Genomic DNA, 23,137 nt, shown 5'->3' with positions numbered 1-23,137 from the left:
CCCCTGTGCTTGCCTATGCAGACTATAACCTCCCTTTTCGGTTGTATACAGACGCAAGCCTCTACGGCCTGGGTGCAGTACTGGCCCAGGTACAGAATGGTACTGAACGGGTGATTGCATATGGAAGTCGGACGTTACGGGAAGCCGAGCGCAACCCCGAGAATTACAGTTCCTTTCGGCTGGAGTTACTGGCACTAGTATGGGCGATAACCGAAAGGTTCTCGGAATATCTCACGGGAGCCCAAATTGAAGTCTATACGGATAATAATCCCCTGGCTCACATCTCCACCGCCAAACTGGGAGCAATGGAACAGAGGTGGCTGGCACGACTCTCCAGATACAATTATCATGGGCAGTACTGCTCCAAGCATGAAAATCAGAATGCGGATGCCCTTTCTCGTGTTACCACCGAAGCCCCAGTGGGGGGGAGAGATGAACAGTTGGAGGAAGACGAAATTCCGGACTTCAGTAAATTCACCGCTCAATTGGTAGAGGCTCGTATGCTGGAAATTACATCGGGCACGACATCACGCCTGCTTGGCCAAACCAGAGGAATGGGTGAAAATTCAGTCATCTGACCCAGAACTGCTTCAAGTGAAAGAGTGGGTGATCCAGCAGCGCAAGCCTAGAAAGGAAATACGGGCCACGCTGTCGCACGTGGCCCTCCAGATTCTCAGCCAGTGGGATAAGCTGTCGGTGCAGGAAGGGATGCTGTATCGGAAGGTGCACCTAGCTACAGAGTTGGAAGTGCGGTGGCAAGTAGTGATACCCCAGAAGATGGCAGTACCACTGGCCCGAGAGGTGCATGAGAAGGGAGCCCATTTCAGACCGGACAAGACTTACCAGTGGTTGCAAAGAATAGTATACTGTCCTCGGATGCTTCGGGCAGTAGAGAAGGCCTGTAAACTGTGCCGTTCCTGCGAGTTAAGTAAGGCTCCCCCACAGCAAGCACCAGTACAGACTATTGCAACCAAAGAGCCATTGGAAGTACTCCTGATCGATTATCTGAAGATTGGTCACTCCCACCGGGACTATTAGTTCTGCCTTGTGATGACAGATCACTTCTCCAAATTTGCGGTGGTGACACCCACCAGAGATCAGACGGCTGAATCAGCTGCTCGAGCCATCAGTGATGACTTTATCCGGGTGTACGGCTGCCCCAAAAGAATACATTACGACCAAGGGGCTTGCTTTCAGGGCGGTGTCATGAGAGAGCTGCAAAGGATTTACGGAATGCAGAAGTCGAGGACTACGCCTTATCATCCACAGGGCAACTGAGCCTGCGAGAGATTTAACCGGACCCTCCTACAAATGCTACGCACGTTAGAGGATGATCGTAAGAATCACTGGCCCGGCTATCTCGCAGAACTCGTGTGGGCGTACAATAATCGTGTCCACTCCACCACTGGGTACACCCCATACGTGCTACTGTTTGGAAGAGGCATAGAAGAGCTAAACCTGGCTCCCCCCGAGATCAGTGAAGGTCAGAGTGTGGGTTCCTGGGTTGACTGTCACCGGCTGGAGACTATCCATCAAATTGTCACCAAGCGGCTGCAAGAAAAGACACATCCACAGCGGAAACCTGTGTGTGAAACCCCGTTCTTGCCAGGGGACCGAGTACTAGTTGCAGAGAAGCACCCGAGATACAAGTTGAGCGAGCGCTGGAAAACAGAGCCTTACATTGTGATCAGAAGAATATCGCCCCACAGATCAGTATACGAAGTGAGAGGCGAGCAAAGAGGCAGCACCCTCATCCTGCATCGCAATATGCTGAGGCCCTGCTATTCAGAAGACAGGACCAGACAACGTACCTCGGAGAGGGTGCCCGTTCCTGTTACCCTCGAAGAGGGCTCTGACTATGAAGAATGGTGGCGGGCCCCAGCCAACCCAGCAGACTGGGAGAGATCCACGCCCCCATTTGTTCCAGACACAGGTGCCACCCCTGCAGAGCAGGAGTCACCAATCGCCAGAGATGTGGACGATAATACTGTACTCCCTGATACGGCGCCGACGTCTGGTGACTTAGCCGTAGTACCACGCCGGACTGAGCGGGCTAATGCTGGTATTCCCCCTGATTGGTACTTGGCAGATGAATTTGTGTGTTCTGTCACTGGATCCTGTTTTAAGACATTGGCTCCCAAGCAACAGGTTGTGAAGCAGGGCAGGAGTTGCCACCATGTGACCCTGTGCAGAGCGCCTCAGGAGAGTATCGTCCGGGACGGCCGAGGTTAAAGAGGGGGGGAAATGTAAGACCTGTTAACATTTACATATATAGGTTAGAAGACTGTGGACTTTTCCTTGTTATGCTGCCACCTGCTGTCAAAACAAAACACCGGGCACAAACCCCCTGCTGCTTGATTTACTTGGTACAGTCCTGAACAGGATGTGAAGAGGAGCTAGTTTTGTTTGGTAGCTGTTTATACTGAGAGGTGTGTGTGTGTTCGGACGTGCTGAAGAAGGCAAGGCCGCATTCTCCCCTGCTGAACCAGGTCCAAGTACCTGAGTGTTGCGTGACATCTCCCCAAGACACAGATCCAAGAAAGGCTGGATTTGGAGCGAGGTGCCAGACAGCATGGGCAAATTACAGATGCGGGACACATACTGAACTTTAGAGGTGTCTGCCGGCGGAATACGGGCCCCAACGGTGACTAGGTACCCCACGCTGAAACCTGCAGTTAAGTGTGCACACTACTTTTAGTTAGGGACAGATGGGAAAAGACTCTGCACTGTGTTATACAAGTAAGGTAACGAGGACCCTGCGGTTTTTGTTTGTTTTTTTTTTGTTTTTTTTTGCTTAAGGATTTTTGTGTTTTGCTCTTGGGAGTACAATCTGAGGCTTCCCACCCTTGACAAGCTATTCAAAGTGGTTGTATGTATATTGCATTAGATCTACTGCTGTGCACCTTCCCGCTTTTCTCTCCCTCCTTTCCTGCACTATTCCTCCACCTGTGTTGTGCAAAATGTTATTAAATTTGCATTGATTAACCCCCGTGGTTCCGTGCAGTCCTTGCGTATCCCGTTACCTGCAGGTTATTACACCAGGAAAATGCATATCAGAATTCATAGGGAGAGAGTTAACTCCACCAGGTTGTGTGCACAGACATTATTATTAAACCAGCAGGGATAACATGATTCCTATTAACAGTACAGAATCATTAGGTACACTCGCCCATAACACAGTAGATCACTGGCACCAGCAAACTCCTACATGCGTTTTGCGTGGGGTCTCGCTAAGCTTTTTCCTGAAGATCTTGTATACCATTGTCAAGGGAGGAATTTTGGGTGAAAACTGCTAATGTTATCTTCATACAGGGAATCCAGAGACTGTGCCGTATTAGCTGTATATCAGTGCCGATATATCAATGTATCAGACAATGAACACACATGTCTCTCTCTCTCCTTCAGCGAGCGTCAACTGACTCGTGTATTTTGAAAGAAACTTAATTATACAAAATGCCACTTCGGCCTTGAAGCTAAACAGGGAGTAAGGAGTGTTTCACTCCTTAATTTCTCTCAGCATGTTATAAAACACATCTTTGTTCGTTAAAACATTTTTTTTTTTTCTGTGTGAACTACTAAGACCTTTACTCATCATTAAAAGACTTCCATCGTTTGTACATCTGTTCACTTATTCTTGGTAACCCCTTCATAACTATACAGCTTTGAATTATATTATAAGTCTGTGCAATTGCTACATAGACAGATAATTATGCTACTATATCTATATTTTGATTATTTATACACAGATATTCTTATTACGTTTAAACAAACAAGCTATGGCTCAGACCACCTTCACACAATCATACCATAGCGTCCACAGCTAGCCCTTTAATTAATGATGCATGCGCAGTATTGTCTCCTGGCTCAGGTGCAGGACGTTTCAGCAGTCAAACAGCTATCAGTGAGGAAATTCCCTCATGACGTCAGTATAACTCGGTGCTCCATATGCTGAGAGCGGCAGCGCCACCCACCTGTCCAGACATACTGCCCATGCATCTGTAGAACGCCATATTGGAGACTAAAACACATTTGCAGATGGAAAGCGCCATGTTGCCGATGACCTTGAAGATACCAGCTGAGATCGGATATCACTACAACCCTCAAAGCAAAGTGTGTGTGTGTGTGTGTGTGTGTGTGTCTCGTAGCACTGGGTATACTGCATCCATATTGATATACTTTCAGGCTGGGGTTCGGACACTGGCCCGTTATTTATATATATTTATATATATATATATATATATATATATACATACATACATACATACATACATACATACATACATACATACATACATACATACATACGAAACGGTTTCAGATGTTTTTGTATTGTACATCGCAGCGTTTTGGACGCAGCAGTAGCATGCTGCTTCCAAAATGCTGTGAACGCTGATCATGGCCACACAGCCTTAAGGGGGCTTTACACGCTAAGACATCGCTAATGCGAAGTCGTTGGGGTCACGGAATTGGTACCGCACAACTGGCTGCATTAGCGATGCCGTTGCATGTGACACCTAATGAGCTTTTTTTTTTTTTTTTTTTTTTTTTTTTTTTTATTTTTGCAAAATCGCTCATCGGTGACATTGGGGGTCCATTCTCAAATTTTGTTACTGCAGCAGTGACTAAGTTATTCCTCGTTCCTGCGGCAGCACACATCTGTGTGATGCCACAGGAACGTGGAAGCTCACCTTACCTGCCTCCCGGCCACTATGCAGAAGGAAGGAGGTGGGCGGGATGTTACGTCCCGCTCATCTCTGCTTCTATTGGGCGGCGGTTCAGTGACGCTGCTGTGACTCTGAACAAACCGCCCCCTTAGAAAGGAGGTGGTTCGCCGGTCACAGTGACGTCGCTAGGCAGGTAAGGATGTGTGATGGCTCTGGGCGATGTTGTGCGCCATGGGCAGCGTTTTGCCAGTGTTGCACAACAGATGGGGGCAGGTACCCACACTAGTGATATCGGTACCGATATCGCAGTGTGTAAAGCGGCCTTTAGTCTTACAAGGTTGAAACTTCATAGACCCCATTATGTTGTGTTTTTGCTAGAAAATTGGATGTTTACCTCGCAAATCTTTTGAACATCTTTTTCACATACGCAATGCCTAATGTCATAGTGAGTTAATGTTGTTGGTATGCAGTCAGTGGCACAAAACTGCAGGGTATAACCAGATGCAGTATAGTCTTGGTATGGTATTTTCTTCAGCCTATCTTATGTAGTTACAATGGAAAAGATATTGATGGATAAAAGGTTTGGCACAACCCCCTGTTACAAATGTTTGCATAACTTTGGACCAGAGCAAGCCAACTAACAAATGCTATAAACTTGGAATAGTTAGTGTGAAGATGTGTCCTACACTTTGACTAGTTGATCTAAGGCCGGGGCCACACGGGGCACTAGTGCGATGCTCGCATGACACTCGGCTGGCGCCGGCAGCACAGCAGGAGACGAGTGTCATTCTAGTATCCCTGCGGCTGCGGTCCGACCATGCGAGCGGACCTCAGCTGTGGGGGGCGGGCCGGCTCTCAGGCGGGGCGGGCCAGTGCTACGGAGGAGAAGAGGGAGGGATTTATCTCACTCTCTGCTCCGTAGCCGGCTATTGCGATTCTCACTCTGCACGCGCGGTACACTGGAGTACTGCGAGTGCAGTGTGATTTGTTGTGTTTTTTTTTTTGTTTTTTTTTTTTTTTCTCTCGCCCCATTCACTTGGTGTGAGAGAAATTGTGAAGGTAGCCTAAGCTATAAATTGTTTGTTCAAACGTAATAAGAATCTGTGTATGTAAATAATCAAAAATATAGATGTAGTAGCATAATTATCTGTCTATATAGCAATCGCACAGACCATATGATTCTAAACTATATATTCAAGGAAGAGTTAACCAAGGTACAAATGAACTAGGGAGATCTTCATTAAGTTAATTGGGAGCTTTATCAGCAAAATTCACAGAAGGAATGTAAGATGAGGCGGGTGATCCCATACATCACTCCTACAGAATCTAATCGTCACCGTCTACAAAGTGTGAGAGGAATGTACCATCTGGAATGATGTAGGATATCGTGCATTCTCCCAATGCTGCCTATATGCACTCTCTCACCTAATTATTCTTTATCAATATGTTTGAGCAAATGGAGAAGTTTGTAAATATATTTCAAGGCTGAAGTGATGTTTAATGCTTGAACAATGGAATACACGAGCTCAGACGCAAGTCTGAGCTCAAACATAAACAGCATAATGGGGAAGAAGGGGACCAGTAGGAGGGAAATACTAAACAATAGGCACACTACTGCAGGGCATGAGGATGGGCACACTACTCCAAGGGGGACAAGGATGGACACATTTTATTTTTATCCATTTTTGTTTGAAATTTACCAGTAGCTGCAGAATTTCCCACCCTGGGCTTATATTCTAGCCAATTCCCTGATTTTTTTTATATAATTTTTTTTTTTTTTTTTTTTTTTTTTTCGTGGTAAAATGGGGTCCCTGGCTTATTTATACTCAAGTATATACAGTAGATCCCAAACTCTCTATATTTGAACTGGAAAAGTTGTATTGTCTTATACGCCGGAAAATACGGTATTGTTTTATTCAGCTTTCTATGACCTAGATGGTGGGGGGTCTTGAGTATCTGCTTCACATCAATGGGTAATTTATGCTCCGAAAACCCATCTAGTATTCTGCTTTACCCCTTTTTTAAATACATATCCAGTGAGATGAGGTTAGTAAAGACTATTGTAGAAGAAGCAGTTTTCTGCTGCATGTCTCCGGTCTTGTTTTTTTTTATTGAATATCCTGTATTCTTGGAATACTCGACCTTGTTGTAATATATAAAATTGTTCCCATCTTTAGCCTCTTGAAGATCTGAGAGTCATCCTTGCAGATGCCTTGGAGCAGCTGAAGCTAAACCCGGGTATGTTCTGCTTAATAGAGTAATAATTGGCAGCAATTGGCGATTTCACACCCTCACTGTGTGTGTGTGTGTGTGTGTGTGTGTGTGTTCTTTTTAACTATGCTCACCCTTTACAATTACATCTAATGCTATTGCATTATATCTTAGTTACATAGGTTGAGAAAACCTAGGTCCATCTAGTTCACCCCTCCGCCACCAATTATAAATTGTCATGAAGTCCTTTTATAACCAACAATGTTGTGTGTGTGTGTACTGAGGAAATCCTCCAGCCCTTTTTTGAAAGCTGTTCTAGTATCTGCCATTACTACCTCCTGTGGTCGGCATTCCAGTCTGACTGCTATAACTATAAAGAACCCTCTCCTATTTAGCTGCCAGAATCGCATTTCTTCCACTTTCAGTGAGTGCCCCTGGTCCTTTATTGTCTTTGGAAGGAAAGTCATGTACTAGTCCTTTTTTAAATGTGTATTTATACATATAAATGAGATCTCCCCTGAGTCTATTTTGTTTTTCTAAATATGGAATTCAAAACTGGATTCTATATTCTAGATGTGGCCTTTCAAGTGATTTTTATAGCGGGGTAACAGTATGTTGGGATTACGGGATCTAATCTTTCTGACGCCTCATTGGGGGACACAGGACCATGGGTGTTATGCTGCCTATCCATAGAAGGACACTAAGTAGATGCAAAAGCATAGCTCCTCCTCTGCAGTCTACACCCCCTGGCCGGGCCAGGCAAGCTCAGTTTTAGCTTAGTGTCTATAGGAGGCACATCTCTGCAGACTACTGCAGCAAGAATTTTTTGTTTTTAGAGGGTGACGGTTCCTTCGGGGACCGATTTCACAAAACCATCAACAGGTGGAAACGCGGGGTGTCGCCTCCCCGTACTACCTCCTGCGACGCTGGATCTTGGATCCTGGGCTATTACTCACTGGACGACAGGTCTCATGGCACTGATTTTTCCAGAGCAGATGAAAACTTCCTCAGCCCCTCTTGCAGGCTCTGAGTTGATATTTGCTCCGCACCAGCGTGACCAGACTGCCATCTCCACAGGAGCTGAGGTGAGAGAATTCTTTTTTTTTTTTTTTTTTCTTTTCCCCCAGAGCATTCCTCAGTTCCTCTGGCAGGCTGAGTTGATGCACGTTCTATGACCGGGCTCAGCAGGTGTCAGAATCTGCACACTGGCTCCCTGTCAGGAAACTGGAGCAAAAGTCACACTGACTGGATGCACATGGGCTGTGATTGCAGACACCTGCAGAGCATTCCACCGGTGGCGGGGGGAGGGGACAACTCCCTGGACTAAGTGCACCCGCAGCTGCGGTACACTTAAAGAGGTTTTTCTGTCCACCATTGTTGTACAGGGCTGGAGGGGGGAAGGGGAGTCCCTTCCCACCATTTTTTGTTATATTTTCTCATGCCTTCTTGTCAGAGCCAAGCCCTGCCCCCTACGACACTCTAAGCCACGCTCCCATACGAAAGCGGGCGTAACCCTCCTCACACAGGATCTGCAGAGCATTGCTCCCTCTTGTTGTGATCAGAGCCTGTGGGCGACTAGGCGTCTCTCAGAGCTGGCTTCCTCCTTCCCACAGGAAATGTGACGCAGGAGGGGGAAGGTGTCATCAGGGTTCTGGATGAGTTATAGCCTCACTTGCATAGTAACTCTGCAGAGCATTGCTCCCTCGTTACAATCAGAGTTTGTGGCTCATCAGCCAGGGGCTGCAGTCACATGTTTTTATGCCCTGCACAACTACAGCAACAACTATAAGACTATTAATGTATCCTGCCACGCTGAGCTACTAGGGAATGATAGCACCTCTTCCTTCTGTGAGTCCGGTGCCTTTGTAGCTTCCAAGTAAAGTACTGGGTGGCGGACCTAAGTCGCCAAGGCGTGGCCGCCGAAGAGTGGTTTCTCTACCCAGAAGTGTTCCCACACATTGCACTCACTGGAGTACACCAGACGTGGAATTAATGGTGCTCTATAAATAAATTATAATAAATAATAATAATCTAATGGCCTCAACGCAAAGGTACCCACGTTCTTAGCCAGGTCACGTGACCCACAGTCCATTGGCGCGGATGCTCTAGTCTCCTGAAGTCGTTTCCGTCCAACTTACATGTTTTTCGCCTCTGCCCCTGCTTCCGCGAGTTATCGAGAAGATCAAGGCAGGAGTCGTCCCGGTGATACTAATAGCACTGGACTAGCCCAGGTGCGCCTGGTATGCTGAATTAGTACAATTGCTCATGGCGCCTCGTAAGCATCCCAGACTTGCTGACCCAAGGGCACATTTCCCATCAGAACTCCAGAGCCCTGAAGCTGACTGCCTGGCCATTGAGACCTGGACTTTAAAAAGAGGGAGATTCTCTCCTGCGGTCATCTCCACCATGTACAGTGCCCGAAAGCCGGCCTTCATCCCATATTTACCACCGTACGTGGAAAACTTTCCTTTCCCAGTGCAGGGAATCTAATGTCCAACCTATGCCTCTGGCGATCCCCAGAATTCTTGTTTTGTTTTTTTTTTTGCAGTCAGGTTGCAAAAGGGGTTGGCCCTCAGCTCCCTTAAGGAGCAGGTTTCATCTCTCTCAATATTCTATCAATACCGCCTAGCTTGCAATCTGCAAGTGAAGACTGTGCTCAAGGGTATTTCCCATCTAGTTTCCCTGTATAAACGGTCGCTGGACCCATGGGACCTCAATCTCTTTTTGGACAGTATCCAGAGGTCCCCTTTTGAACCTCTTAAGGAATCTTCTCTTGCTCTTCTCTCCTGGAAGGTAACATGCTTAGTGGCGATTACGTCCATCAGACAAGTTTCGGAACTGGCATCACTCTTGCCGCGAACCCTTTCTGATCTTTCATCAGGACAAGGTGGTTCTACGCCCCCTTCCGGATTTTCTTCCGATGGTTATTTCCCAGTTTCATATGAACGAGGACATTGTTCTGACTACTTTTTTTTTTTTTTTTTTGGTCCACACCCAGTCCATAGGGTGGAAAAGTTTCATCTTCTGAGGGCTCTCGGATATTACGTGCCCAGGACAGCCCCTTTAGGAACATAGACTCCTTGTTTGTCATTCCTGAAAGGCCTAAGAAAGGACAGGCAGCTTCATAGGCAACGTTGGCTTGCTGGATTCGCTCTGCGATCCAGGAAGTCTACCGCTAGCAACTTAAGCCCATTCCTAGTGGGCTGCGGACTCATTCCACGCGAGCAGTTGGCACCTCTTGGGCCATTAAGCATCAGCCTTCAGTGGAACAGAGGTGTAAGGCTGCGACCTGGTCTTGCCTACATACTGTTTCAAAGCATTACTGAATCCATACCCAGGCTTCGGCTGAGGCGAACCTAGGTAGGAAAATTCTGCAAACGATAGTGGAGTACCTATTTCAGTAGGCGCTCCTGGCTATCTGGGACTGGTTCTTAGTCCTTGGGTTGTGTTTATTGTTTACCCACCCATGGACTGCTTTAGGACGTCCCATGGTCCTGTGTCCCCCAACGAGGCGTCAGACAAACTGATTTGTGTACTCACCGTAAAATCGTTTTCTCTTAGCCATCATTGGGGGACACAGCACCCACCCTGTTGGGCCTTGGTTCTCTCAGTACCTTTTTTGGTTATGACTTTCTTTTTTCCCTTGTTCCCCTGTTGAGTTAAGTTTTTTTTTACTGGCTTTTTCTCCTACTGCTTGTGTACTAAAACTGAGCTTGCCTGGCCCGGCCAGGGGGTGTAGACTGCAGAGGAGGAGCTATGCTTTTGCATCTACTTAGTGTCCTCCTATGGATTGGCAGCATAACACCCATGGTCCTGTGTCCCCCCAATGATGGCTAAGAGAAAACTATTTTTACGGTGAGTACACAAATCCGTTTTGTGTGTGTGTGTGTGTGTGTGTGTGTGTGTGTGTGTGTGTGTGTTTTTTTTGTTGGGGGGTTTTTATACACCCTAAAGTGTGTAACAGCTCTGTTACAAAATTCTGTGATGCACCTGTGGATTCAAGGTGCTCACAAAACCTCCTAGATATATTTCTTTTTATAGGGGTTGAACACTACTTTTACATTTATGGCCAATCCTGTAGGCTAGGCCATAAATGTCAGAACGGCCAGGGTCCAGCACCCCTGCCGGTGAGCTGTTCTCTGTTCTGGAGCTGCTCTGTCCTTTGATAGTGGCCTTGTGCTACACATCTGCCTCCTATTGATCGGATTAGGAGGCGGATGTGCAGTACCCTGCAACTGCCACCATCAGAAGATGGAGCAGCTCATGGAGCAGCTCGGGATCTGAGCATTTCCAGCTGCCGCCGCCGGGACAGAGCAGCTGATCAGCGGCAGTGCCAGGTATCAGACCCCGACCGATCTGACATTGATGACCTATTGTAAGGATAGGCAATACATGTGAAAGTAGGGGACAACCTCTTAAGGGGCGAAGTTTCCAAAATGGGGTCACTTTGATGAGTTGTTTGAAAAATGAGAAATTGCTGAGTTAACTTTTTAACCCTACTCACGTGCTTAGATAGGTCATGTACTAGTCCCTTAAATGTGTATTTGTACATATAAATGAGATCTCCCCTGGGTCGTGGGTGTGTGGTGTGGGTGTGCAATTTCTTTTTTTTTTTTTTTTTTTCATTTTTAAAAAATGATGGTGATAAATAAAGTAGACACATGGGAAATGTTTAACAATTTTGTGTGAGTATGTGGTTTAGGAGCATAAAACTTCAGTTTCAAAATTGCCACATTTTAAAATTAAAAAAAAAAAACCACAATTCCTATCAATGAAACTTTACCACTAACATGAAGTACAATCTCCAGAATAATTAGGATTAATAAAAGCGTCCAGAGCTATTACCTATAAAGTGACACTGGTCAGAGTTGGAAAAAAAATTGGCCTGGTCAGGAAGGTGAAAACAAGCTGGGGAGTGAAGGGGTTAAACACCTTTTTAAATCGGAGGGAAAAAATTATACGGTGTTTTTAATTTATATTTTTTTTTTTTTTTTTTTTTTAGAGGAAAGTGTGAAAAAAGAAAATGAGGAAGATGTGAAAACTGAGGAGTTAAAGAATGAAGTGAAGGATGAGAAAGAAGAAACCACTCTAAAGGGGAAGAGGAGAGGTAAAGCCAGGGCTTTAAAAGATGAGGCAGAGATCCTGTCCACACCCGACAATCAGCCATCCGAGTCTGAACTGGAGCATGGAGCTGCTGCATCGTCTGTCATCAGATTCAATGTCTGTACAACGCCACATTTGGAAAAGTAAGGGCTGCACGTTTTCTAGAATATTTGTATAGAAGTGAGTAAACTTTTTAATGTCCATCAGAACATCCCCATTTGTGAGCCCTCTGAGGGCGCTAAGCCAATATAGTGGGGGTCCCCCACTTGAGACGCAGTTTTAGATGAGATGAGCAGTGAGTAACAAGCGTCCACCCTGGCTCTAGATCTCCACGTGTTACATCTGAATGGCCACCATGTCACTATTCACTTCACCACCTGTTGTGATCACTACTGGGAGACTGTTTTGCTGCCCATCGCTCCTCCGAGCAGTCATCTGCTCCCAGCATCTGGAGCAGGGCACCTGAGCGAGACTGAGACAAGACTACCTCTTAAATGGAAAATAATTGTGTTTTGTAAAGTTACTAGTTAAAGATCTAGAATTAAAGTATAATATATTTACTGCTAAAACTGGTACCATTTTAAAGCTAGTCCATGTCACTGGAAACCAGATTGCATCAGTATCCCAAAACCTCATGTTCTGTCTTTCGTGAAAGGTCGGCTACTTTACATACAACTATTCTTCATAAATATCGGACATTTCTGTCCGAAGAGGGAGTCCTGTTGCTAAAATTCAAGAGTGGCTACAGGAGAGATGTCACTTAACCCCTTCACGACCATGGACGGAAAGATCCGTCATGGTGCCCTGGGCCTTAACGACCAAGGACGGATCTTTCCGTCATGGCGTAATCTCGGCACCGGAGCCTCTGGTGACTGCGAAAAGTTAGGATAAACCGCAGATTCGGGGAGGAGGGGACCTGTACCTGACCTCAGGAGGGGTGGTGCCTCCTCCCCGGACCTACGGAGGCTGTGATTGGCTGACGAACGTCGCTCAACCAATCACAGCCACTAATGTTCCAGCCACTTAAAGTGACTGAAACATTGAAATCCAGCCCTGGCCAGTGCAGCTATAGCACTGGCCATTGGCTGGAGCTGGGTGACCTCACTGGATCACCCTCCCCCAGCTTTAGTAGCTCTGATTGGAGAGATCGGCCTTGTGACCGATTTTTCTCCAATCACAGTGGACCTGTTGCCGGTGACCGCCCCCGTCATCGTCCCTGCAGCACGCCAGCACAGTGAGTGTACACAGTGCAATGGCAGGGCGACAAGCTCCGGTCCCATGCTGTTATGAGACCGGAGCATGGGACCCGGAAGTTGCCGCGCTGCCATTGCACTGTATGAAACCGGCCTCCCGATCCGCCGCCGCGATCTGCCACCCGCACCCCACCCCTCGTATCTGCTGCCCACACACTCACCCCCACACCTCCCGATCCGCCGCCGCCCTCCATCTGCCACAGTGCCACCAGTCCCCCCCGATCTGCTGCCCGGCCCCTTTCCCTCGTGATCGGCTGCTCGTCCCCTCACCGCCGTGATGTGCGCTCCCTCCCCTGTCACCGCCGTGATGTGCACTCACTCCCCTGTCTCCGCCGTGATGTGCGCTCCCTCCCCTGTCTCCTCCACCTCTCACCCCCGTGATGTGCGCTCTGCTCACCTGTCTCCTCCACCTCTCACCCCCGTGATGTGCGCTCTGCTCACCTGTCTCCTCCACCTCTCACCCCCGTGATGTGCGCTCTGCTCACCTGTCTCCTCCACCTCTCACCCCCGTGATGTGCGCTCTGCTCACCTGTCTCCTCCACCTCTCACCCCCGTGATGTGCGCTCTGCTCACCTGTCTCCTCCACCTCTCACCCCCGTGATGTGCGCTCTGCTCACCTGTCTCCTCCACCTCTCACCCCCGTGATGTGCGCTCTGCTCACCTGTCTCCTCCGTGATCTGCGCTGTGCTCCCTCCCCCTCCGTGATCTGCGCTGTGCTCCCTCCCCCACCTCTCACCCTCCCCGATCTGCTGCCTCCTTCATCTCCTGTGATCCAGCTGCCTAGATCCATCCTGTAGGGTAACTATCCCCAATCTCACCTCCCACTCCCCTTCCCACCCATTCCCCCCCCCCCCCCCCATCCTCTGCCGCTCCTGCATCCACTGCGCCCTCTCCCATCCGCCCCCACCCTATCCCAGCCGCCGTCTCACAATCACAGATGCTCCCTTTATATGCCGCTGCCGCCCCATCTGCCGCTGTTTTTTTTTTTTTTTGTTTTTTTTTGTTTTTTTCTTTCTATGCCATGGGGGTCTAGTTTCCAAAATGGGGTCACATGTGGGGGAGCTCCACTGTTTCGGCACCTCGGGGTCTCCAAACAGCATGGAATAGGAATCCGCTAATTATCCCAGACAATTTTGCGTTTGAAACGTCAAATGACGCTCCTTGCCTTCCGAGCCCTGCTGTGCGCCCAAACATTTGAGTTCCACCACATATCAGGTATCTGCGTACTCGGGAGAAATTGCACAATACATTTTATGGTGCAATTTTTTTCCTGATACCCTTGTGAAAAAAAAGCTACCTGGTTGAAGTAACAATTTTGTGGTTAAAAAAAATTTTTTTTTATTTTCACAGCTCAACTCTTAACTTTTGTGAAGCCCCCAGAGGCTCAAAGTGCTCAATAAACATCTAGATAAATTCCATGAGGGGTCTAGTTTCCAAAATGGGGTCACATGTGGGGGAGCTCCACTGTTTTGGCAGCTCAGGGGCTCTCCAAACGCAACATGGTGCGGCTAACTATTCCAGCTAATTTTCTGTTCAAAAAATTTAAATGGCGCTCCTTCCCTTCCGAGTCCTGCCGTGCGCCCAAACAGTGGTTTTTCGCCACATATGAGGTATCTGCGTGTTCAGTAATTGCCCCACAAATTTTGGGGGTTCATTTAATCCTGCTACCCTTGTGAATATGCAATATTTGAGGCTAAATTAACATTTTTGTTGCAAAAAGTAAAATGTTCATTTTTTTCCTTCCACATTGCTTTAGTTACTGTGAAGCACCTGAAGGGTCAATAACCTTCTTGAATGTGGTTTTGAGTAGCCTGAGGGGTGCCGTTTTTGGAATGGTGTCACTTTTGGGTGTTCTGTGTCATGAAGACCTTCAAAATCGCTTCAAATGTGATGTGGTCCCTAAAAAAAGTGGCTTTGTAAATTTTGTTAAAATGAGAAATTGCTCAAACTTTGAACCCCTATAACTTCCTTAATTAATTTTTTTTTTTTTTTTTTCCCAAAATTGTTCTGATGTAAAGTAGACATGTGGGAAATGTTATTTATTAATTATTTTGTGTCATATGTCTCGTTGGTTTTAGAGCATAAAAATTCAAAGTTTGAAAATTACAAAATTTTTGAAATTTCCTTATTTTTTTGCATTTTTGTGAAGAAAAAAAAAAAAAAAATCGGCCTAAATTTACCATTAACATGAAGCCCAATATGTCACGAAAAAACAATCTCGGAATCACCGGGATCCGCTGAAGCGTTCCAGAGTTATAACCTCATAAAGTGACACTGGTCAGAATTGCAAAAAATGGCCTGGTCTTTAGGGTCAAAATAGGCTTGGGGCTGAAGGGGTTAAAGGGAACCTGTCACCAGTTTTCTCCCTATTAAAACCAAGTGTCACCTTCTGCAGCTCCTAGGCTGCAGTCTATGAAGGTGCACCTTGTTGCTGACCCCCCCCCCCCCCCCCCTTGCAGAACCCAAAGAACTTTAAAAAAAAAAAATCTCAGTTTCCTATGCAAATGACTTGTGTTGGCCAGATGGGTAGGCTCTTTCAGCTCCTGTTCACCCCCCCCCCCCACCCCTTCCTGCCGCTGTTCGCCATGGATGACAATGACGCAGTAGTCATTCACACTGCTGGCAAAGTCTGTCGCGCAGTTCGCTGTGCCCCTATCACAGGCCGAGCATAAAAACAGCTAACCATGCGCCAGTGATGTAGTTGCACAGGCGCGAGATTATAGGCGGCGCTGTGCATGACCTTACCAGCGTCCTCCTCGTACCTGCCCATAATCTCACGCCTGCACAAATACATAACTGGCGCGCAGGAAACTGTTTTTATGCTCGGCCCGCTATAGGGGCACAGCGAACTACACCTGAGCGGGACTTCGCTAGCAGCGTGGATGATGATGGATGACGCCGCCGATGACTACATGTCAATCATGACAGGAGGACTGCCAACAGCGGCAGGAGGGGTGACAGGAGCCAAAATAGAGCCCGCCCATCTGGCCAACACAAGTAGTTTGCATAGGAAACAGTGAATTATTTTTTTTTTTTTGTTTTGGGTTCTGCAAGGGGGGGGGGGGGGGCAGCAACAAGGTGCACTTTCCTAGAAAGCAGCCCAGGAGCTGCAGAAGGTGATATTTTTGTTTTAATAGTGAAAAAACTGGTGACCGGTTCCCTTTTTAAGCGATCAGATTTTTGTGGTAGAAGCTGCGTACACTGGCATAGGAAGTCATGTGTTGTGGATTTTAGTTCAGGTGTCAGATCTTGGTCTTCGGTTGCTATCCTTGTAAGTATTCACTGTGAATACTTTATTCTACAGGGCCTGTTAATTACATGTAAAGTTACCTTTCTTCGGCGCTCCATTGGGAGACCCAGACGATTGATTAGGAGACTGCGGCGCGGCTGAGACTTGTGGTGCGCCGGGGACTTCGCGCCGACCGTGCTTTTACGACGGCAGCGCTTATAAATCTAGTCCCCGGCTTCTGCGGCCTAGTTACGTTTCGTTCCCGCCCCCAGCCCTGTCAGTCAGGGAAGGGGAGAGACGCTGTACAATAGTCAGCGCCGAGGGCTGGAGTCTTATTTACATACTCCAGCCCTCTCACTGGGCACAGTGGGACGCCAGTTTCCCGCTCTGTCTGCAGCACGCCCACGGCCCGCCCCTCTTCACAGGACGCCGGCAGCCATTCCTGCACGCAGTCTGAGCTGGAGAACGGACATAGCCCTGGGAGACCCAGACAGGGGATTCTGGCGACCACACACCCGCTGTTAAGCGGGCGGTAAGCAGCACCTAGGTGCTGACCCCACTAGTGCCACAGTGTTGTTTTGTGTACTTTTGTCTGTACCTATATATTGCACTCTACGGTCGCTTCTTGGCTTATACCCCTATATTGCTCTGAGGAGACAACAGCATGTCATCCGCAAAAAGCAAGGGTGCCAAGGCACAGGCTTTATATGCTGCCTGTACCGCATGTGGGGCTGATCTACCAGCAGGTTCCACTGACCCCCATTGTGTGCAATGTTCGGTCCCTGTGCCACTTCGTCAGCCGGAGTCTATGCTAGTAGTGGCCCAGGCAGAGACGCCTGTGAACCATGCCCCGGTGACGGGGACAGAGTTTGCAGTTTTTGCTGATAAGATGTCTGTGACTATGACAAAAATTCTAGAAACTTTGCAGTCCAGGCCGGTCACTCAGCCCATGGGCACTGTTGATTCAATGTTCCCCGGTCCCCCTCAGTTGGAACTAATCCGTGCTCCAAGGGGGTCCCAGGCATCACAGGCTGAAGGCTCTGACTCGGACGACAGTCCCAGGCAGCCTAAGCGAGCTCGCTGGGAGAGACCCTCGGCGTCATCACGCTGGTCAGGGTCTCAGCGAGAGGATTCTCTGTATGATGAGACAGAGCTAGGTGATCAGGAGTCTAATCCTGAGACCGCTCTCAACCTGGATACCCCTGATGGTGACGCCATGGTGAATGATCTTATAGCGGCCATCAATAGACTGCTGGATATTTCTCCTCCAGCGGAGGAGGCAGCAGCACAGCAGGAGAAATTCCATTTCAGGTATCCCAAGCGTAAATTGAGTACTTTTCTGGACCACTCTGACTTCAGAGAAGCAGTCCAGAAACACCATGCTTATCCAGATAAGCGTTTCTCCAAACGTCTTAAGGATACACGTTATCCCTTTCCCCCTGACGTGGTCAAACGCTGGACCCAGTGTCCAAAGGTGGACCCCCCAATCTCCAGGCTTGCGGCTAGATCCATAGTTGCAGTGGAAGATGGGGCTTCACTTAAAGATGCCAATGACAGACAGATGGACCTTTTGGTTGAAATCTGTCTATGAAGCTATCGGCGCGTCGTTTGCTCCAGCATTCGCAGCCGTGTGGGCACTCCAAGCTATTTCAGCCGGTCTGGCGCAGGTGGACTCTGTCATACGTCCATCAGTGCCGCAAGTGGCGTCCTTGATCTCGCAAATGTCTGCGTTTGCGACTTACGCTATCAATGCGGTCTTGGACTCTACCAGCCGTACGTCAATGGCGTCCGCCAACTCTGTGGTTTTACGCAGAGCCTTATGGTTAAAGGAATGGAAAGCAGATTCTGCTTCCAAAAAATGCTTAACCAGTTTGCCATTATCTCAAGACAGACTGTTTGGTGAGCAATTGGCTGAAATCATTAAACAGTCCAAGGGTAAGGACTCCTCCTTACCCCAGCCCAGATCAAGCAAACCTCAACAGTGGAGGGGACAGTCGAGGTTTCGGTCCTTTCGAGGTTCGGGCAGGGCCCAATTCTCCTCGTCCAAAAGGACTCAGAAGGAGCAGAGGAGCTCAGATTCCTGGCGGGCTCACTCACGCCCAAAGAAAGCAGCCGGAGGAACCGCTTCCAAGCCGGCTGCCTCATGACTTTCGGCCTCCTCTCTCCGCATCCTCGGTCGGTGGCAGGCTCTCCCGCTTTTGCGACATTTGGCTGCCACAGGTCAAAGACCGGTGGGTAACAGACATTTTGTCTCACGGGTACCGGATAGAGTTCAGTTCTCGTCCTCCGCCTCGGTTCTTCAGAACTTCCCCACATCCCGACCGAGCCGATGCTCTTCTGCAGGCGGTGTGCTCTCTAAGGGCAGAAGGAGTGGTGATCCCTGTTCCTCTTCAGGAACGAGGTCAAGGTTTTTACTCCAATCTGTTTGTGGTGCCAAAAAAGGACGGCTCTTTCCGTCCTGTTCTGGACCTAAAACTGCTCAACAAGCACGTGAAAACCAGGCGGTTCCGGATGGAATCTCTCCGCTCCGTCATTGCCTCGATGTCTCAAGGAGATTTCCTAGCATCAATAGACATCAAAGATGCTTATCTCCACGTGCCGATTTGCTCCAGAGCACCAGCGTTTTCTACGCTTCGTTATAGGAGACGAACACCTTCAGTTCGTAGCCCTGCCATTTGGTCTGGCGACAGCCCCACGGGTTTTCACCAAGGTCATGGCAGCAGTGGTAGCAGTCTTGCACTCTCAGGGACACTCGGTGATCCCTTACTTGGACGATCTACTTGTCAAGGCACCCTCTCAAGAGGCATGCCAACACAGCCTGAACGTTGCGCTGGAGACTCTCCAGACTTTCGGGTGGATCATCAACTTTTCAAAGTCAAATCTGTCACCGACCCAATCACTAACATATCTTGGCATGGAGTTTCATACTCTCTCAGCGATAGTGAAGCTTCCGATGGACAAGCAGCGTTCACTACAGACAGGGGTGCACTCTCTCCTTCAAGGCCAGTCGCACCCCTTAAGACGCCTCATGCACTTCCTGGGGAAGATGGTGGCAGCAATGGAGGCAGTCCCGTTTGCGCAGTTTCATCTGCGCCCACTTCAATGGGACATTCTCCGCCAATGGGACGGGAAGTCGACGTCCTTAGACAGGAAAGTCTCCCTTTCCCAGACGGCCAAGGACTCTCTTCAATGGTGGCTTCTTCCCACCTCATTATCACAAGGAAGGTCCTTCCTACCCCCATCCTGGGCGGTGGTCACGACAGACGCGAGTCTGTCAGGGTGGGGAGCAGTTTTTCTCCACCACAGGGCTCAGGGTACGTGGACTCAGCAGGAGTCCACCCTTCAGATCAATGTTCTGGAAATCAGGGCAGTGTATCTTGCCCTACAAGCCTTCCAGCAGTGGCTGGAAGGAAAGCAGATCCAAATTCAGTCGGACAACTCCACAGCGGTGGCATACATCAACCACCAAGGCGGGACACGCAGTCGGCAAGCCTTCCAGGAAGTCCGGCGGATTCTGATGTGGGTGGAAGCCACGGCCTCCACCATATCCGCAGTTCACATCCCCGGCGTAGAAAACTGGGAAGCAGACTTCCTCAGTCGCCAGGGTATGGACGCAGGGGAATGGTCCCTTCACCCGGACGTGTTTCAGGAAATCTGTCGCCGCTGGGGAAGGCCGGACGTCGACCTAATGGCGTCCCGGCACAACAACAAGGTCCCAACTTTCATGGCACGGTCTCGCGATCACAGAGCTCTGGCGGCAGACGCCTTAGTGCAAGATTGGTCGCAGTTCCAGCTGCCCTATGTGTTTCCCCCTCTGGCACTCTTGCCCAGAGTGCTACGCAAGATCAGGTCCGATTGCCGCCGCGTCTTGCTCGTCGCCCCAGACTGGCCGAGGAGGTCGTGGTATCCGGATCTGTGGCATCTTACGGTCGGCCAACCGTGGGCGCTACCAGACCGGCCAGACTTACTGTCACAAGGGCCGTTTTTCCATCTGAATTCTACGGCCCTGAACCTGACTGTGTGGCCATTGAGTCCTGGATACTAGCATCTTCAGGATTATCTCAAGGGGTCGTGGCCACCATGAGACAGGCTAGGAAGCCCACGTCTGCTAAGATCTACCACAGAACGTGGAAGATTTTCTTATCCTGGTGCTCGGCACAGGGAGTGTCCCCCTGGCCATTTGCATTGCCTACTTTTCTTTCCTTCCTGCAATCTGGTTTGGAAAAAGGCTTATCGCTCAGCTCCCTTAAAGGGCAAGTCTCAGCGCTATCGGTATTTTTTCAAAAGCGTCTAGCACGACTTCCTCAGGTACGCACGTTCCTGCAGGGGGTTTGTCACATCGTCCCTCCGTACAAACGGCCGTTAGATCCATGGGATCTGAACAGGGTACTAGTTGCTCTCCAGAAGCCGCCCTTCGAGCCTCTGAGGGATGTTTCACTTTCTCGACTCTCACAGAAAGTGGCCTTTCTGGTAGCGGTCACGTCTCTTCGGAGGGTATCCGGGGACTAGATTTATAAGCGCTGCCGTCGTAAAAGCACGGTCGGCGCGAAGTCCCCGGCGCACCACAAGTCTCAGCCGCGCCGCAGTCTCCTAATCAATCGTCTGGGTCTCCCAATTGGAGCTAGAAGAAAAGGAATTTACGGTAAGTAACAAAATTCCCTTCTTCGACATAGTAATTTTTCTAATACAATTGCATATATTTTTTTTTTTTAGTGGAGCCTGAAGACCTGATGAGGCTGGTGTATTTACATTCAAAATCCATTTTAGAATGACTATAATCCCAAGTACAGCAGCCTCATGTGGTGTAATCTAATGACTAATGTATGGACACATTGATCACCAAGGATCATCCCTTTCACAAACATCCACACATCGGAAATTGGGGTGATCTTTCTAATGTGCATTAATATGGAGTGTATATATTGCTCAACTTCTAATACCTGATCGCTTATCTTGTTTTATCCAGATTGAAGAAACAAGAGCTGAGTGAAGGAGGTTCCAGCATCAAGACTTACAAATTCCTCACCCCTGTCAGACGCTCACGTCGCCTGGAGCACAAATCTCAAAGATTACCAAAAATGCTGCGGGACCATGATCCCTGTGTATCTGGTATTGATCAGTTGGGAGCCCTGGAGGGCACAGAAACCTGCGCCAGTGCCTACATATTCCGACAAAACAGTGCACTTAACATTATTCCCAAAAGTGCAACTAAAAAATGACCTTCTTCTTCCTCAGCCTGACTAGCGCCTCTTCTAACCGTCTCTACAGCCGCTATATTAGCTACACAATACACTAAACCTTGTCGTCTTTGTGGCATTGTCTGTACTACAGAACTACTGGAGTTGCAGATTTCCCAAGGGCCGTGGAGGAAACTCTGTAATTGCATATCGACCCATAAATGGCTGCCCTCCGTCTAGTACCTAGTGAGATTATGTCTAGCCAGACTGTACTATGCTTCCTGGAGGGTAATATTCGGATGACCGCATACTGGACGCCTAGGACAATTTTAGACCAATTAAGACTGTAAATATTGGTTTGATTTTGGTCCTTTTTACAGGAAAAGCAAGAACTTTTAACTTGTTTCACCTGTCGAGGCTGCGCAGTCACAAACTCTAAGGGCCCCTTCACATTGCGCTTTTACCAATGTTCAGTGGTCCCATCGGAGCTTCCGTCCGAACACCCCCACAAAATAAGTTTCGGGAGCATTCGCCGACTAGGCCACTGATTATACTGGTGCAGACGGAGTCACCGTGTGCTCTGTTGTGCACCATTTTCAGGCGTATACGCTTTCTGCAGGCAGACACTCAGATGTAGTGGACTGTGTCTGGGTGTCCGCCTGCAGAAAGCGTATACCCCCGAAAATGGTGCACAGCAGAGCACACGCTGACTCAGTGTGCATCATTATAATCAATAGCCCAGTGAGCGCATGCATCCGAAACCCGTTTTGCAGGGATGTTCAGACAGAAGCCCTGACAGATCACTGAACATGGGTAAAAACCAAATGTGAAAGCAGCCTAACCTACAACCTGCCGGACCGAGCCCCTAAATAAAATCCAGGACCTGAGACTAGTGTATGGTCGTATGGCACTAATTAAATCCCCCGAGTCAGGCACTGCCCCTTAAGAACTGACTTGTCCCCAGCACAGTGTAGTGCTCATTTTTAACTAAATGCTAGATATTAAGTTATGTTTTCAGCTTGTGTTATTTAACAATAATAAAAAATAAATAACGACTTCCTTTTGAACCTTTACTCATCAGCTGGAACCAGTCCACTTAGCTTTTCTCTTTATTCTCCATACATTAAGTCTAGGGCTATGTGCACACTGCATCTGAGATGCCAGTACAGCTGACAAGCTTTCCCTGCTTCCCCGTGGGGCGACTTTCATTCCACTATCGAGGATGAGCATGCCACTTCTACATATGGAAACTTAGATGGCTGGGGCATGTCACTTCTTCTAACTGCTTCATGGTTTCCGATACTAAGGCTACATGCGCACGCTGTGTTTTTGCTGCGTTTTTGGCTGCAGTTTTGTTGTCAGAACTTTCTGACATTTGACTTCCCAGCAAAGTCTGAGAAGTCAGATTTGCTGTGTGCACCTTGCAGTTTGTCAGCGTTTTATTTGTCAAAAGTTTGACAAAAAATGCAGCATGTTCATTCTTCCTGCATTATTTTTTGT

At 48.3% G+C, this 23,137-nt stretch overlaps 1 protein-coding gene across 1 annotated transcript in view; it reads left to right on the top strand.

The window, feature by feature from the left end:
- Positions 1–22,292, top strand: part of CKAP2 (cytoskeleton associated protein 2) — a 41,237-nt gene extending 18,945 nt beyond the window's left edge. The window contains exons 6-8 of the mRNA XM_075333936.1: positions 6,842–6,902; positions 11,878–12,121; positions 21,427–22,292. Of these exons, the coding sequence (XP_075190051.1) occupies positions 6,842–6,902; positions 11,878–12,121; positions 21,427–21,679 (558 nt within the window). The 3' untranslated portion in view covers positions 21,680–22,292. The remainder of the gene's footprint in view (positions 1–6,841; positions 6,903–11,877; positions 12,122–21,426) is intronic.
- The last annotated feature ends 845 nt before the right edge of the window (positions 22,293–23,137 follow it).

Source organism: Anomaloglossus baeobatrachus, chromosome 2 (genome assembly GCF_048569485.1).
Source record: "Anomaloglossus baeobatrachus isolate aAnoBae1 chromosome 2, aAnoBae1.hap1, whole genome shotgun sequence".
Classification (NCBI taxonomy): Eukaryota; Metazoa; Chordata; class Amphibia; order Anura; family Aromobatidae; genus Anomaloglossus; species Anomaloglossus baeobatrachus.
Note: the sequence above shows the minus strand (reverse complement) of the source record. Positions and strands in the feature narration are given on the sequence as shown.